This window comes from Dama dama, chromosome X (assembly GCF_033118175.1).
Source record: "Dama dama isolate Ldn47 chromosome X, ASM3311817v1, whole genome shotgun sequence".
Classification (NCBI taxonomy): domain Eukaryota; kingdom Metazoa; phylum Chordata; class Mammalia; order Artiodactyla; family Cervidae; genus Dama; species Dama dama.
Window position 1 is genome coordinate 56,979,902 of NC_083714.1, and position 17,087 is coordinate 56,996,988.

The following is a 17,087-nucleotide window of genomic DNA, read 5'->3' on the forward strand; positions in this document are numbered from 1 at the left end:
CCCCAACCAGGCTGAAATTTAAGTACATAGACCACATAGTAGATGGAACTAGCCGGTCAATGATGTTGTCTCCCAATATCCTCAGTAACAGGCCATAGTAGAATGTCCTAAAACTGATCACACACCCCATGGCCTACCCTGACTCTGTCATTAAATCCTTCCCCTGAAAGCTGGTCTTTTAATCACCAGCTGCTAGGACGCCTTACTTGGTCCTACAATAATCATTACACTTGCTTTCACTGCAAGGCACAGTCAGTTGATTGACTTTATTGCACAGAAGCGAGCAGACCCAAGTTTGGTTTGGTAACAGTACTGAATAATAAGAATGTGTGTATAGAAGAGTGATAAATCACTTTTGTTTCAGGAACCAAGTAGATTTATTGATGTGATTTTTCTGTGTAAATATTCTTTAGGAATGAGATTTTTCAGGTTTCACATTTTTGGTTACTATTTATGTAAGCAGCCTGTATTTAAGTTGATACAGAAGTAGACACTGGTTGAACATTACCCTTCAATTGCTAAAGCCAGTGACTTTGTGATGTCACAGCTACCCTTCAATTGCTAGGAGACCAGTGACTTTGTGATGTCACAGCTTTTTGACTTTGAGAATCACTGTGATGGTCTAGAAAGTTTATCTCTGTAGGCCAGCCAGGCAGCATTTGAAGATGCGGAGTGTAAAATCAGACAGATAAGAAAAGTATCTGAGGAAATATTTCTTTGAAATGGCACATTTTTCTCCAGAAATTCAAGATGTGCTTCCTAGAGATGAATCAACTGGTTCAGAAACCACCATTAGATCCCCTTTGTGTGATTACACACATACTGAGGACTCAGTTTTGAGATCTATCATTGAAGAAGCAGCCTTTCAGGCTTTGTTTGAGGAAGTAGTGTTAAAAATGCCACGTTACACATTTTCTGTCTCTGAGACAGATGAATTGAACGATTTTCTTTCACTCAATTTTCCTCAAAAACTTTGGAAGATAGTTGAAAGTGATCAGTTTAAATCTATTCAGTGGGATGAGAGTGGCACTTCTATAGTGATCAATGAAGAAGTCTTCAAGAAAGAAGTCTTAGAAAGAAAGGCCCCTTTCAGAATATTTGAAACTCGTAGTGTGAAAAGTATAGTTCGACAGCTTAACCTTTATGGGTTTAGAAAAAAGCAACAAACATTTCAAAGATCTGCTTCACTAGCTGACTTTCTGGAAGAAGAAAACAATGTCTCTGTTTTGAGCAAGGTATTCCAAACTTTTCACTTATTATTGGCAATATGTAAGATTAAATCATGTAACCTAGAAAGCATGTTCACATATGTAGCTAAAACTGAATTTAAAATTGAGATAACAAACTGTTGAAAAGCTTTATTTTTTGAAGTTGAGAACAGCTAGTGGTTAAAATATTTGATATTTAACAAACATTCCTAGCAACTTGAAACCAGATACAAGTCCTGAAGCTAATTAAAGTGGGATTGACTATATATGTTTACAACATATTTTTACTTGGTATTTACTGTATATATTTACAACATTTTTTTACTTGAGGATCATAATTGCTTCTAACATGTAAGGTTTTTTTTTTATAATGCTTATGCTTTGATGTTTTTTTAATTATATTTTAAATTTTAATTGGAGGCTAATTACATTAGAATATTGTAGTGGTTTTGCCATACATGACACGAATCAGCCATGAATGTACATGTGTTCACCATCCTGAACTCCTCTCCCACCTCCCTCCCCATCCCATCCCTCTGGGTCATCCCAGGGCACCAGCAATGAGCACTGTGCTCATGTATTGAACCTAGACTAGCGATCTGTTTCTCATATGTTAATATACAAGTTTTGATGCTATTCTCTCAATTCATCCCACCTTGCCTTCTCCCACAGAGTCGAAAAGACTGTTCTTTACATGTGTGCCTCTTTTGCTGTCTCACATATAAGGTTATCATTACCATCTTTCTAAATTGCACATATATGCTTTGGTATACTGTATTGGTGTTTTCCTTTCTGGGTTAATTCACCCTAAGGCTCCAGTTTCATCCACCTCATTAGAACTGATTCAAATGTATTCTTTATAATGGCTGAGTAATATTCCATTGTGTACATGTACCACCGTTTTCTTAACCATTTGTCTGCTGATGGAAATTTAGGTTGCTTCCATGTCCTGGCTATTTTAAACAGTCCTGTGATGAACATTTGGGTACAAGTGTCTCTTTCGGTTCTGGTTTCCTCAGTGTGTATGCCCAGCAGTGGGATTGCTGGGTCATATGGCAGTTCTATTTCCAGTTTTTAAAGGAATCTCCACACTGTTATCCAGAGTGGCTGTACTAGTTTGCATTCCCACCAACAGTTTGAGAGGGTACCCTTTTCTCCACAGCCTCTCCAGCATTTATTGTTTGTAGACTTTTGGATAGCAGTCATTCTGATTGACGTAAGATGGTACCTCATTGTGGTTTTGATTTGCATTTCTCTGATAAAGTGTGATGTTGAGCATCTTTTCATGTGTTTGTTAGCCATCTGCATGTCTTTTTTGGAGAAATGTCTGTTTAGTTCTTTATCCTGTTTTTTGATTGGGTCGTTTATGTATTTGGAATTGAGCTGCAAATGTTGTTTGCATATTTTTGAGATTAATTCTTTGTCAGCTGCTTCATTTGCTATTATTTTCTCCCATTCTGAAGGCTGTCTTTTCACCTTGCTTATAGTTTCCTTCGTTGTGCAAAAGCTTTTCAGTTTAATTAGGTGCTATTTGTTTATTTTTGCCTTATTTTCCATTACTATTGGAGGTAGGTCACAGAGGGTTCTGCTGTGATTTATGTCGGAGAGTGATTTGCCTATGTTCTCCTCTAGCAGTTTTATAGTTTCTGGTCTTACATTTAAATCTTTCATACATTTTGAGTTTATTTTTTATGTATGGTGTTAGAAAGTGTTTTAGTTTCATTCTTTTACAAGTGGTTGATCAGTTTTGCCAGCACCACTTATTAAGGAAGTTGTCTTTTCTCCATTGTAGATCCTGCCTCCTTTATCAAAGATAAGGTGTCCATAGGTGCGTGGATTTATCTCTGGGTTTTCCATTATGTTCCATTGTTCTATATTTGTGTCTTTGTGCCAGTACCATACTGTCTTGATGACTGCAGCTTTGTAGTGTAACCTGAAGTCAGGCAGGTTGATTCCTCCAATTCCATTTCTTTCTCAAGATTGCTTTGGCTATTCGAGGTTTTTTGTATTTCCATACAAATTGTGAAATTCTTTGGTCTAGTTCTGTGAAGAATACCATTGGTAGCTTGATCGGGATTGCATTGAATCTATAGATATCTTTGGGTAGTAAACTCATTTTCACTATATTGGTTCTTCGAATCCATGAACATGGTATATTTTGCCATCTATTTGTGTCCTCTATGATTTCTTTCATCAGTGGTTAACTGTTTCTATATATATATATGTCTTTTGTTTCCCTAGGTAGATGTATTTCTAAGTATTTGTTCTTTTCGTTGTAATGGTGGATGGAATTGCTTCCTTAAATTCTCTTTCTGTTTTCTCACTGTTAGTGTATAGGAATGCAAGGGATTTCTGTGTCTTAATTATGTATCCTGCAACTTTACTATATTCATTGATTAGATCTGGTAATTTTCTGGTGGAGTATTTAGGGTTTTCTATGTAGAGGATCATGTCATCTGCACACAGAGTTTTACTTCTTCTTTTCCTATCTGGAATACTTTTATTTCTTTTTCTGCCCTGATTGCTATAGCCAAAACTTACAAAACTATGTTGTATAGTAGTGGCCAGAGTGGGCACCCGTCTTGTTCCTTTAGGAACATTTCCTTTAGGGGAAATGCTTTCAGTTTTTGAACACTGAGGATAATGTTTGCTGTGGGTTTGTCATATATAGCTTTTATTATGTTGAGGTATGTTCCTCCTATTCCTGCTTTCTGGAGGGTTTTTTAATCATAAATGGATATTGAATTTTGTCAAGGGATTTCTCTGCAGCTATTGAGATAATCATATGGTTTTTATTTTTCAATTTGTTAATGTGGTGTATTGCATTGATTAATTTGTGAGTATTAAAGAATAATTTCATCCCTGGTATAAAGCCCAGTTAGTCATGATGTATTATTTTTTAACATGTTGCTGGATTCGGTTTGATAGGATTTTGTTAAACATTTTTGCTTCTATGTTCCTCAGTCATATTGGTCTGTAGTTTTCTTTTTTTGTGGCATCTTTGTCTGCTATTGATATTAGGGTGATGGTGGCCTATTAGAATGAGTTTGGAAGTTTACATTCCTCTGCAATTTTCTGGAAGAGTTTGAGTAGGATAGGTGTTAGTTCTCTAAATTTTTTCAGCTGTGAAGCCATCTGTTCCTGGGCTTTTGTTTACTGAAGGATTTCTCATTATGATTTTTATTTCTGTGCTTGTGATGGGTCTGTTACATTTTCCATTTCTTCCTCATTCAGTTTTGGAAAGTTGTACTTTTCTAAGAATTTGTCCATTTCTTCAAGTTGTCCATTTTATTGGCATATAGTTGCTGACAGTAGTTTCTTATGGTCCTTCATTACTGTATAGTCTCTTGTGATTTCTCCATTTTCATTTTTAATTTTTTTAAATTTGATTCTTCTCCCTTTTTAACTTGATGAGTTTGGCCAGTGGTTTGTCAAATTTATTTATCTCCTCAAAGAACCAGCTTTCAGCTTTGTTGATTTTTGCTATAGTCTGTTTTGTTTCTTTTGCATTTATTTCTGCTCTGTTTTATTATTTCTTTCTTTCTACTTACTCTGGAGTTCTTCATTTCCTCCGTTTCTAGTTACTTTAGGTGTAGAGTTAGGTTATTTATCTGACTTTTTTCCCCTTTCTTGAGTTAAGCCTGTATTGCTATGAACCTTCCCCTAAGCACTGCTTTTACAGTGTCCCATAGGTTTGGGGTTGTTGTGTTTTCATTTTCATTCATTTCTATGCATACTTTGATTTCTTTTTTATTTCTTCTGTGATTTGTTGGTTAATCAGAAGCGTGTTGTTCAGCCTCCATATGTTGGAATTTTTAATATTTTTTCTCCTGTAATTGACATTTAATCTTACTGCATTGTGGTCTGGAGCTGCTTGGAATGATCTCAATGTTTTTGAATTTACCGAGGCTAGATTTGTGGCCCAGGATGTGATCTATCCTGGAGAAGGATCCATGTGCACTTGAGAAAAAAGGTGAAATTCATTGTTTTGTGGTGAAATGTCTTACAGATATCAATTAAGTCTAACTGGTCCATTGTATCATTTAAAGTTTGTGTTTCCTTGTTAATTTTCTGTTTAGCTGACATATCCATAGGTGTGAGTGGGATGTCAAGGTCTCCCACTATTATTGTGTTATTGTTAATTTCCCCTTTCATACTTGTTAGCATTTGCCTTACATATTGTGGTGCCCCTTTGTTGGGTGCATATATATTTATAATTTTTATGTCTTCTTCTTGGATTGATGCTTTGAGCATTATGTAGTGTCCTTCTTTGCCTCTTTTCACAGCCTTTATTTTAAAGTCTATTTTATTTGATATGAGTATTGCTACTCCTGCTTTCTTTTTGTCTCTATTTTCATGGAATATCTTTTTCCAACCCTTCACTTTCAGTCTGTATGTGTCCCTTGTTTTGAGGTGGATCTCTTGTAGACAAGATATATAAGGGTCTTGCTTTTGCATCCATTCAGCCAGTCTTTGTCTTTTGGTTGGGGCATTCAACCCATTTACATTGAAGGTAATTATTGATAAGTAAGATCCCATTGCCATTTACTTTGTTATTTTGGGTTTGAATTTAGATATCCTCTCTGATTTTCCTGTCTAGAGAAGATCCTTTAGCATTTGTTGGAGAGCTGGTTTGATGGTGCTGAATTCTATCAGCTTTTGCATGTCTGTAAAGCTTTTGATTTCTCCTTCATAATTGAGTGAGATCCTTCTGGGTATAATAATCTGGGTTGTAGGTTTTTCTCTTTCATTACTTTAAGTGTGTCTTGCCATTCCATTCTGGCCTGAAGAGTTTCTATTAAAAGATCAGCTGCTATCCTTATGGGAACACGAATGTCTCTTATTTGTTGTTTCTCCCTTGCTGCTTTAATTTTTACACTTATTTTTATTAGTTGGAGGCTAATTACCTTACAGTACTGTAGTGGTTTTTGCCATTCATTGACATGAATCAGCCACGGGTTTACATGTGTTCCCCATCCTGATCCCCCCTCCTGCCTCCCTCTCCATCCCATCCCTCTGGGTGTTCCCATTGCACCAGCTCTGAGCAGTTGTCACATGCATCCAACCTGGGCTGGTGAGCTGTTTCACCCTTGATAGTATACTGTTTCAATTTTATTCTCTCAGAACATTCCACCCTCACCTTCTCCCACAGAGTCTAAAATTTTGTTCTGTACATCTGTGTCTCTTTTTCTGTTTTGCATATAGGGTTATCATTATCATCTTTTAAAATTCCATATATATGCATGAGAATACTGTATTGGTCTTTATCTTCCTGGCTTACTTCACTCTGTATAATGGATGCCAGTTTCATTCATCTCATTTGAACTGATTAAAATGAATTCTTTTTAATGCCTGAGTAATATTGCATGGTGTATATGTACCACAGCTTCCTTATCCATTCGTCTGCTGATGGACATCTAGGTTGGTTCCATGTCCTGGCTATTATAAACTGTGCTAGGATGAACATAGGGGTACACGTGTCTCTTTCAGATCTGGTTTCCTCAGTGTGTATGCCCTGGAGTGGAATTGCTGGGTCATATGGAAGTTCTATTTCCAGGTTTTTAAGGAGTCTCCATACTGTTCTCCATAGTGGCTGTACTAGTTTGCATTCCCAACAACAGTTGAAGAGGGCTCCTTTTACTCCACACCCTCTCCAGCATTTATTACTTGTAGACTTTTGGATAGCAGCGATCCTGACTGGTGTGTAATTTTACATCATTGAGGTTTTGATTTACATTTCTCTGATAATGAGTGATGTTGAGCATCTTTTCATGTGTTTGTTAGACATCTATATGTCTTCTTTGGAAAAATGTCTGTTTAGATCTTTCGCCCATATTTTGATTGGGTCATTTATTTTTCTGGAATTGAGCTGCAGGAGTTGCTTGTATATTTTTGAGATTAATCCTTTGTCTGTCTCTTCATTTGCTATTATTTTCTCCCACTCTGAAGGCTGTGTTTTCACCTTGCTTATAGTTTCCTTTGTTGTGCAAGTGCTTTTAAATTTAGTTAGGTCCCATTTGTTTATCTTTGCTTCTATTTCCAATATTCTGGGAGGTGGGTCATAGAGGATCTTTCTGTGATTTATGTTGGAGAGTGTTTTGCCTATGTTCTCCTCTACGAGCTTTTTAGTTTCTGGTCTTACATTTAGATCTTTAATCCATTTTGTGTTTATTTTTGTGTATGGTGTTAAAAAGTGTCCTAGTTTCATTGTTTAACAAATGGTTGACCAGTTTTCATAGCACCACTTGTTAAAGAGGTTGTCTTTTTTCCATTGTATATTCTTGCCTCCTTTTTGGAAGATAAGGTGTCCACAGGTACGTGGATTTATCTCTGGGCTTTCTATTTTGTTCCATTGATCTATATTTCTGTCTTTGTTCCAGTACCATACTGTCTTGATGACTGTAGCTTTGTAGTAGAGCTTGAAGTCAGGCAGGTTGATTCCTCCAGTTCCATTCTTCTTTCTCAAGATTGCTTTGGCTATTCGAGGTTTTTTGTATTTCCATACAAATTGTGAAATTCTTTGGTCTAGTTCTGTGAAGAATACCATTGGTAGCTTGATAGGGATTGCATTGAATCTATAGATTTCTTTGGCTAGTATAGTCATTTTGACAATATTGCTTCTTCCATTCCATGAACATGGTATATTTCTCCATCTGTTTGTGTCCTCTTTGATTTATTTCATCAGTGTTTTATAGTTTTCTATGTATAGGTCTTTTGTTTCTTTTGGTAGATATACTCCTAAATATTTTATTCTTTTTGTTTTAATTGTGAATGTTATTATTTCCTTAATTTCTCTTTCTGTTTATTCATTGTTAGTGTATAGGAATGCAAAGGGTTTCTGTGTGTTAATTTTATTACTGCAACTTTACTATATTCATTGATTAGCTCCAGTAATTCTGGTAGAGTCTTTAGGGTTTTCTATGTAGAGGATCATGTCATCTTCAAACAGTGAGAGTTTCACTTCTTCTTTTCCTATCTGGATTCGTTTGATTTCTTTTTCTGCTCTGATTGCTGTGGGCAAAACTTCCAAATCTATGTTGAATAGTAGTGGTGAGAGTGGGCACACTTGTCTTGTTCCTGGTTTTAGGGGAAATGCCTTCAAATTCTTTCAAGTTTTCAACATTGAGGATAATGTTTGCTGTGGGTTTGTCATGTATAGCTTTTATTATGTTTCAATATGTTCCTTCTCGGAGAAGGCAATGGCACCCGACTCCAGTACTCTTGCCTGGAAAATCTCATGGATGGAGGAGCCTGGTAGGCTGCAGTCCATGGGGTCACGAGGAGTCAGACATGACTGAGCGACTTCACTTTCACTTTTCACCTTTATGCATTGGAGAAGGAAATGGCAACCCACTCCAGTGTTCTTGCCTGGAGAATCCCAGGGATGGGGTCACACAGAGTCAGACACGACTGAAGTGACTTAGCAGTAGCAGCATGTTCCTTCTATTCCTGCTTTCTGGAGAGTTTTTAGCATAAATGGATGTTGAATTTTGTCAAAGGCTTTTTCTGCATCTATTGAGATAATCATATGGATTTTATCTTTCAATTTGTTAATATGGTGTATGACATTGATTGATTTGTGGATATTAAAGACTCCTTGCATTCCTGGGATAAAGCCTACTTGGTGATGATGTATGATCTTTTTCATATGTTGTTGGATTCTGTTTGCTAGAATTTTGTGAAGGATTTTTGCATCTATGTTCATCAGTGATATTGGCCTGTAGTTTTCCTTTTTTTGTGGCATCTTTGTCTGGTTTTAGATTAGGGTGATGGTGGCCTCATAGAATGAGTTTGGAAGTTTACCTTCTTCTGCAGTTTTCTGGAAGAGTTTGAGTAAGATAGGTGTTAGCTCTTCTCTAAATTTTTGGTAGAATTCAGCTGTGATGCCGTCTGGTCCTGGGCTTTTGTGTGCTGGAAGATTTCTGATTACAATTTCGATTTCCATGCTTGTGATGTGTCTGTTAAGATCTTCTGTTTCTTCCTGGTTCAGTTTTGGGATGTTATACTTTTCTAGGAATTTGTCCATTTCTTCCAAGTTTTCCATTTTATTGGCATAGAGCTGCTGTTAGCAAATTCTTATGGTCCTTTGTATTTCAGTGTTGTCTGTTGTGATCTCTCCATTTTCCTTTCTAATTTTGTAGGTTTGGTTCTTCTCCATTTGTTTCTTAATGAGTCTTGTTAACAGTTTGTCAATTTCGTATATCTCCTCAAAGACCCAGCTGTTAGCTTTGTTGATTTTTGCTATGGTCTCTCTCTCTCTCTCTTTTTTTTTTTTTTTTTGCTTTTATTTCTACCCTAATGTCTAATATTTCCTTCCTTTTACTAACCCGGGGGTTCTTCATTTCTTCCTTCTCTAGTTGCTTTAGGTGTAGAGCTAGGTTATTTATTTTACTTTTTTCTTGTTTCTTGAGGTAAGCCTGTAATGCTCTGAACCTTCCCCTAAGCACTGCTTTTACAGTGTCCCATAGGTTTGGGGTTGTTGTGTTTTCATTTTCACTCGTTTCTATGCATATTTTGATTTCTTTTTTTATTTCTTCTATAATTTGTTGGTTATTCATAAGCCTGTTATTTAGCCTCCATATGTTTGAATTTTTAATAGTTTTTTTTTCCTGTAATTGAGATCTAGTCTCACTGCATTGTGGTTAGAAATGATGGCTGGAATGATTTCAATTTTTTTGAATTTCCCAAGGCTAGATTTGTGGCCCAGGATGTGATGTATTCTGGAGAAGGTTCCGTGTGCACTTGAGAAAAAGGTGAAATTGATTGTTTTGGGTGCAATATCCTATCGATATCAATGAGGTCTAGCTCGTCCATTGTGTCATTTAAAGTTTGTGTTTCCTTGTTAATTTTCTATTTAGTATATCTATCCATAGGTGTGAGTGGGGTTTTAAAGTCTCCCACTATTATTGTGTTATTGTTAATTTCCCCTTTCATATTCATTAGCATTTGCCTTACATATTGTGGTCCTCCTATGTTGGGTGCATATATATTTATAATTGTTATATCTTCTTCTTGGATTCATCCTTTGATCATTATGTAGTGTCCTTCTTTGTCTCTTTTCACAGCCTTTATTTATTTATTTATTTAATTTTTTTCTGATTTATTTTTATTCATTGGAGGCTAATTACTTTACAATATTGCAGTGGTTTTTGCCATACATTGACATGAATCAGCCACGGATTTATATGTGTTCCCCATTCTGATCCCCCCTCCCGCCTCCCTCTACATCTCATCCCTCTGGGTCTTCCCAGTGCACCAGACCTGAGCACCCGTCTCATGCATCCAACCTGGGCTGGTGATCTGTTTCAGCCTTGATAGTATACTTGTTTCAATGCTGTTCTCTCTAAACATCCCACCCTCGCCTTCTCCCACAGAATCTAAAAGTCTGTTCTATACATCTGTGTCTCTTTTTCTGTTTCATTATCATCTTCTAAAATTCCATAATATGCATTAGTATACTGCATTGGTCTTTATCTTTCTGGCTTACTTCACTCTGTATAATGGGCTTCAGTTTCATCCATCTCATTAGAACTGATTCAAATGAATTCTTTTTAATGGCTGAGTAATATTCCATAGTGTACATGTACCACAGCTTCCTTATCCATTCGTCTACTGATGGGCATCTATGTTGTTTCCATGTCCTTTCTATTATAAACAGTGCTGCGATGAACACAGTGGTACATGTGTCTCTTTCATATCTGGTTTCCTTGGTGTGTATGCTCAGGAGTGGGATTGCTGGGTCATATGACAGTTCTATTTCCAGTTTTTTAAGAAATCTCCACAGTGTTTTCCATAGTGGCTCACAGTCTTTATTTTAAAATCTATTTTATCTGATATGAGTATTGTGACTCCAGCTTTCTTTTGGTCTCCATTTGCTTGAAATAATTTTTCCTATCCCTTCACTTTCAGTCTGTATGTGTCCCTTGTTTTGAGGTGAGTCTCTTGAAGACAGCATATATAGGGGTCTTGTTTTTGTATCCATTCAGCCAGGCTTTGTCTTTTGGTTGGGGCATTCAGCCCATTTACATTGAAGGTAATTATTGATAGGTATGCTCCCGTTGCCATTTACTTTGTTGTTTTGGGTTCGCTTTTATACAAGCTTTCTGTGTTTCCTGTCTAGAGAAGATCCTTTAGCATTTGTTGAAGAGCTGGTTTGGTGGTGCTGAATTCGCTCAGCTTTTGCTTGTCTGTAAAGCTTTTCAATTCTCCTTCATATCTGAATGAGATCCTTGCTGGGTACAGTAATCTGGTTTGTAGTTTATTCTCTTTCCTTACTTTAAGTATGTCCTGCCATTCCCTTCTGGCCTGAAGAGTTTTATTGATAAATCAGCTGTTATCCTTACGGGAATCCCTTTGTGTGTTATTTGTTGTTTGTCCCTTGCTGCTTTTAATATTTGTCCTTTGTGTTTGATCTTTGTTAATTTGTTTAATAAGTGTCTTTAGGTGTTTCACCTTGGGTTTATCATGTTTGGGACTCTCTGGATTTCTAGGAATTGTGTAACTATTTCGTTCCCCATTTTAGGGAAGTTTTCAGCTATTATCTCCTCGAGTATTTTCTCATGGCCTTTCTTTTTGTCTTCTTATTAAGGGACTCCTATGATTCGTATGTTGGGGCATTTCACATTGTCCCAGAGTTCCCTGAGGTTGTCCTCATTTCTTTTGATTCTTTTTTCTTTTTTGCTCTCTGCTTCATTTATTTCCACCATTTCATCTTCTACCTCACTTATCCTATCTTCTGCCTCCATTATTCTACTCTTGGTTCCCTCCAGAGTGTTTTGGATCTCATTTATTGCATTATTCATTATATACTGACTCTTTTTTATTTCTTCTAGGTCCTTGTTAAACATTTCTTGTATCTTCTCAATCCTAGTCTCCAGGCTATTTATGTGTCACTCCATTTTGTTTTCAAGATTTTGGATCATTGTTATTATCATTATTCTAAATTCTTTTTCAGGTAGATTCCCTATCTCCCCTCTTTTGTTTGACTTGGTGGGCATTTTTCATGTTCCTTTACTTGTTGGGTATTTCTCTGCCTTTTCATCAGTTTAGATTGCTGTGTTTGGAGTGACCTTTCTGTGTTCTGGTGGCCTGTGGTTCCTTTTTATTGTGGAGGTTTCTCCCGGTGGGTGGGGTTGGATGACTTAAGCCTCCTCCCTTTGGTTTTCAGTATTATTCTTACAGTTGCCACAAGACTTCTCCACCTATACAGCACTGATGATAAAACATCTAGGTTAATGATGAAAAGCTTCTCCACAGTGAGGGACACCCAGAGAGGTTCACAGAGTAACATGGAGATGAGAAGAGGGAAAAGGGAGTTAGAGGTAGGTAGGGAGATAGAGATAGAGGAAGAGGAGATAGAGGTAGAGATAAAGGACTCAAAAGGGGAGAGAGAAAGCTATCCAGTAATCAATACTCTATGTACTCTCCACAGTCTGGGCACCCCAGTGGGGTTTACAGTTACACAGAGAAGAGAAGAGGGAGGAAGGAGACAGAGGTGACCAGGAAGAGAAAAGGGGGTGTCAAAAGGAGAGGGATAGATCCGGCCAGTAATCAGTTACCTAAGTGTTCTCCACAGCCTGGAACACACAAAATGATTCACATAGTTCGGTAGAGATGAGAAGGGGGAGGCAAGAGATAGAGGCGACCTGGTGGAGAAAAAGGAGAGTTAAAAGGGGACGAGAGCAATCAAGGCTGTAATCACACTCCCAAGTTAAAATGGGTACTGAAGATTGGGTTCTTAAAGCACAAAATTGATAATAAGTACCAAAAAGCAAAGATTAAAAATCTAGAGTAGAGGTTAGACTCTCAAAAATGCAGTATTAAAGAAAAGTCACAAAAATTATAAAATATATATATGAAGTTTGCTTTTAAAATAGGGTCTTTTTTGGCAAGGTAATAGTAGGTTGTAAAAATGAAAATTAGGGAGTAATAGAGGACTCTAATAACTTAAACAATGGTAAAAGTAAAAATATATCTAGGAATTTCTCTGGAGCTGTTGCAGGCAGTGTGGGGTCAGTTCAGTTTGAGATAGTTCCTTGATCTGGTTTATACTTCTCAAGACCTATAGGCCCCTTCCAATGCAGTCGGTGCTAACTACAGGGTTTTAATCTGTTGCACCTATCACTTCCAGAGCGGTTCCCTCTGTTTATTTTAGTTTCTTCTATTTGCTGGTCTCTTCAGTGTCTAATTTCCACCCTGACACAAGGGGGAAAAAGTGGTCAGTATTTAGGCTCACTTGTTCAGTCGTGCTGTGGGGAGGGAGGAACACTGTAAAGAAATATCACTGGCGTGGGAAATGCTCGAAGACTCGGCCACATTGGGTTTGCCCCAGCTCAGGGTGCGTGCACTTTCCCAGTTTATACTTCTCAGGATCTATGTTGCTTCTGCTAGTGCACTGTCTGAAGCGGGCCCTGGGTTGTGTGCACTTCCCAGGTCTAAGCCACTCAGGTAAGGTTCTCGGGTACTCCACAAAGGCGTGGACTCGGTTGGGCCTGTGTTTTGTGCCCTTCCCAGGTCCCAGCAGCTCAGGCGACCAGGTGCTTCTAGTAGTCTCCCCAGGTGGGGGGTGCATCTTATCACCTCCCTGGTCCCAGCCGCTTGGTTTCCTGGTGGCAGCGGGCGTGCCTGTCTCAGGTGTGCCGTAAGTCTCTTCAGGGGAACTGATCTCTGGCCGTGACCCTCCCGGCTGATGTCAACCATCCAGAATCCCAAGAAGTCTTGGTTAGCAACTGGGTGCCTGCTTGCAGTTTGGTAGAGGATGCCTCCCTGGGCCTGATATTGCCCCTTTCTGGCTCTAGCTGCCCCTGCTTGTTTCCCCATCTCCAGTGGTGATGGGATGGTCTGCAGCTGGCTAGTTCTTCTCTGGTATTTGCTCAGTACTTTGTTCTGTGAGCGGGCCTCACCATGCCTTAGGTTGGGGCTTTTCATGGGATAGTTCTCTCTGACTCTCTCTCTCTCTCTCTCTGTCTATCACACAGTTGTGGTTGCTGTCTGATGTTAGTTCCCTCAGATTGCCTCAGGGAATTCAGGCTCTGTCCTTACCCTAAGCAATGCAGCCTGCACCTCCCTGTTCAGCCCACACTTGCTGGTTGCGGATGTGAGCACTGGGAGTTGCTGATAGGCATGTAATCTGTGGGATTTATTTATTTATTTGTTTTTCTCCTAGTTATGTAGCCCTCTGAGATTCCAACACTCTCCACAGACCCACTGGTGAGAGTGTTTCCTAATGTTTGGGAACTTCTCCTCTTTTAAGACTCCCTTCCTGGGACAGATCTCCATCCCTACATCTTTTGTGTCTCTTTTTATCTTTTATATTTTCTCCTACCTCCTTTCAAAGACAATGGGCTGCCATTCTGGGGACTTGATGTCCTCTGCCAGCATTCAGAAGTTGTTTTGTGGAATTTGCTCAGCTTTCAAATGTTCTTTCAAAGAATTTGTGGGGCAGAAAGTGGTCTCCCCATCTTATTCTTCTGCCATCTTCAGAACGCCTCTCTCTAACATGTAAGATGTTAAAACTACTAATGGAGGTATTTTATTTGATGCTATTTCATTTGTATCATTAAAAGAATAAATGCTTATAGTTTAGTTTTGCTTGTGAGTTTTACCTTGGTTTATAAAGAAACTAAATAATTCTCTCCTTTGATTTTAGATACAAATCTATCATAATCCAAATTTCAAAAGAGGCTATCCCCAACTTTTACTAAGAGTGAAAAGAAGAGTTGGGATTAAAAATGTCTCTCCAATATCTTCATTCGTTCCAGATTACAAGAAGAAGCATGTTAAAGCACGGGGCAACATAGATGATTGTAACTCTAATTTTCTTCCTGAAACTAGCGGGGAGAGTGCATTTTCAGCCTCGACAAGTTTAAGTGTGCCTTTCATACGGAAGCCTTATACCAGGCAGACAGTTGCTAATAGAAGTGCCCTAGCTCCGTGTGATTTTCCGTCCCCATCATCAATATCAGTTAGACAAACAGAACAGATTGTGATAGATCAACCTGCTGTTTTAAATCAGTTGAGCATTTTAAATTGGCACTCACATAGCAGCTACACTCAAGCAAATGGCCTCATTGAGAACGTTACCACTACAATTACTTCTATTTCTCAGAACCACATCGTATCTCCATTACAGAGCAGTTATTTTGGACTGATGGTGGAGCCTTCTAAATTTCCAGTTAGGTACAGTGATATGTCAGCCTATGACAGTCCTTTTCCTAACCTGCAACAGAGTGGCAATTCATGGTCCCCAGTGCCAAGGATCCGTGATACATCTGCTTCCTCTCTTTCAAAGTCAACTCATCAAACATCTTCATTATATGAAAACCATCCTAATTAAAACTGATCTATCAAATATGTGCCAGATTATGCAGCATAATGAAGATGAAAATTTATGGTGGGAGACTTCAACAAATTCCTACAAGTCTCATATTTGAACAATAAAGTTACATGTTCATCTTCATAGTTTCATTTTCTATTTTGAAATGAGTAAACGGGGCCTTATTTCATTGTCTGGCTATATTAATATGTTGTTTTATACACTCTTTAGTTCAAGGAAGCATTCTTTATGCATCCTAGGTAAATGACAGCTAATCAATTGTTTCTGAGCAAGAAAATGAGAATAAAGGGAAAAGAGGTACAGACTGCAAAACTGATTTCTGAAATCATCCCTGCTGAAGTGAATGGGTGTCTAAATTATGAAGGTATGGGAGAAGGAAGGGATACAAATAAAATAAAAAAATGCAAATGCACAGTACATACCGTGGAGTATTCTGAGTTACATAATACTCTATGAGTTACTGGATAGAGTCTTAAGAGGTTAGACAGATTGTCCTCATTATAGAAATTCATTTCATCTATGAAAATATAGATGTTGTAGCATATCCAAAATCATGATCGCCATCATACCATCACTGGGATACCAAAGATAACATGACATAGTCAATAATTGGCCCATGGTCAGCACAAGATTGGCACTTTACAAGATAGGTATTTTACCTTATAATACAAGGCATTATATAGGGTCATTTTTGCTCTGCTCTCCTAAGGCATGCCTTTATTTCCTCCCACCAAGATTCCACCCTATATTTCCTAGTGCATATTTAGATGTTGCTTATCTCTTCCCACAGAGATGGAATAAATTCCTTGTGGTGATTGCAGCACCTCAGTATGGTTAACAATTTCTATGAAGACATCATATCTGTTTCCTTTGTTGTTTCATTATCTTTCTGTTACACTAGGCTGCTGGAGTTACAATCACACAAACTACTTTCAGTCATGCTAAGCCCCACCTCACAACTTTGCCTCAACTCTTTCTTAGCGTTGGAAGGAAACTCTGTTTGCCCTCCTATCAAGGTAAGCACAGATAACAGGTCTTCGACATATTTTACCCTCTTTTCTTTATGTATCTTTCACATCAGCTAAAATGTAGAGCCTGAACATGACACATTTAAAGTACTTACTGAATTATTAATAAAGAAATGTAATAACCAATCAAATGCTATATACATTACTCAACAACATCCCATAAGCTGCACTAGCATCATAATTAACCTTTCCTATTTACTGAACATTTTTTCCAAGTTGATAAATATTTATTATATTTACAGGAATATCACATGTGGTAATTCAAATTATAAAATGATTGCTGCTCTCATGAAGTTTACAGTCTATAAGAGCCCATTCTAAGCATGTTGCTTCAGGCCCCAGGTCCCTAAAATTCAGTAGTAGTTATAGAGATATCTATTTTAAAAAAGGTGAATCATTCAATTTAATCATCTAGAAAAGTCATGGAATAAGCAGGAATCAAAATAAATGCTAATCCTTTATATATTTCACAATGAAATATTCTGAGCAGACTGTGCTTGTTGGACTATCCAGATT

At 37.8% G+C, this 17,087-nt stretch overlaps 1 protein-coding gene across 1 annotated transcript; it reads left to right on the top strand.

Annotated features, from left to right (window-relative positions):
* The first annotated feature begins 722 nt into the window (after positions 1-722).
* On the top strand, positions 723-15,543 carry LOC133052522 (heat shock transcription factor, Y-linked-like). Its single transcript, XM_061137459.1, has 2 exons — positions 723-1,235; positions 14,857-15,543. Exons 1-2 carry the CDS (start codon positions 723-725, stop codon positions 15,541-15,543), a joined length of 1,200 nt encoding a protein of 399 aa, XP_060993442.1.
* Positions 15,544-17,087: the final 1,544 nt, after the last annotated feature.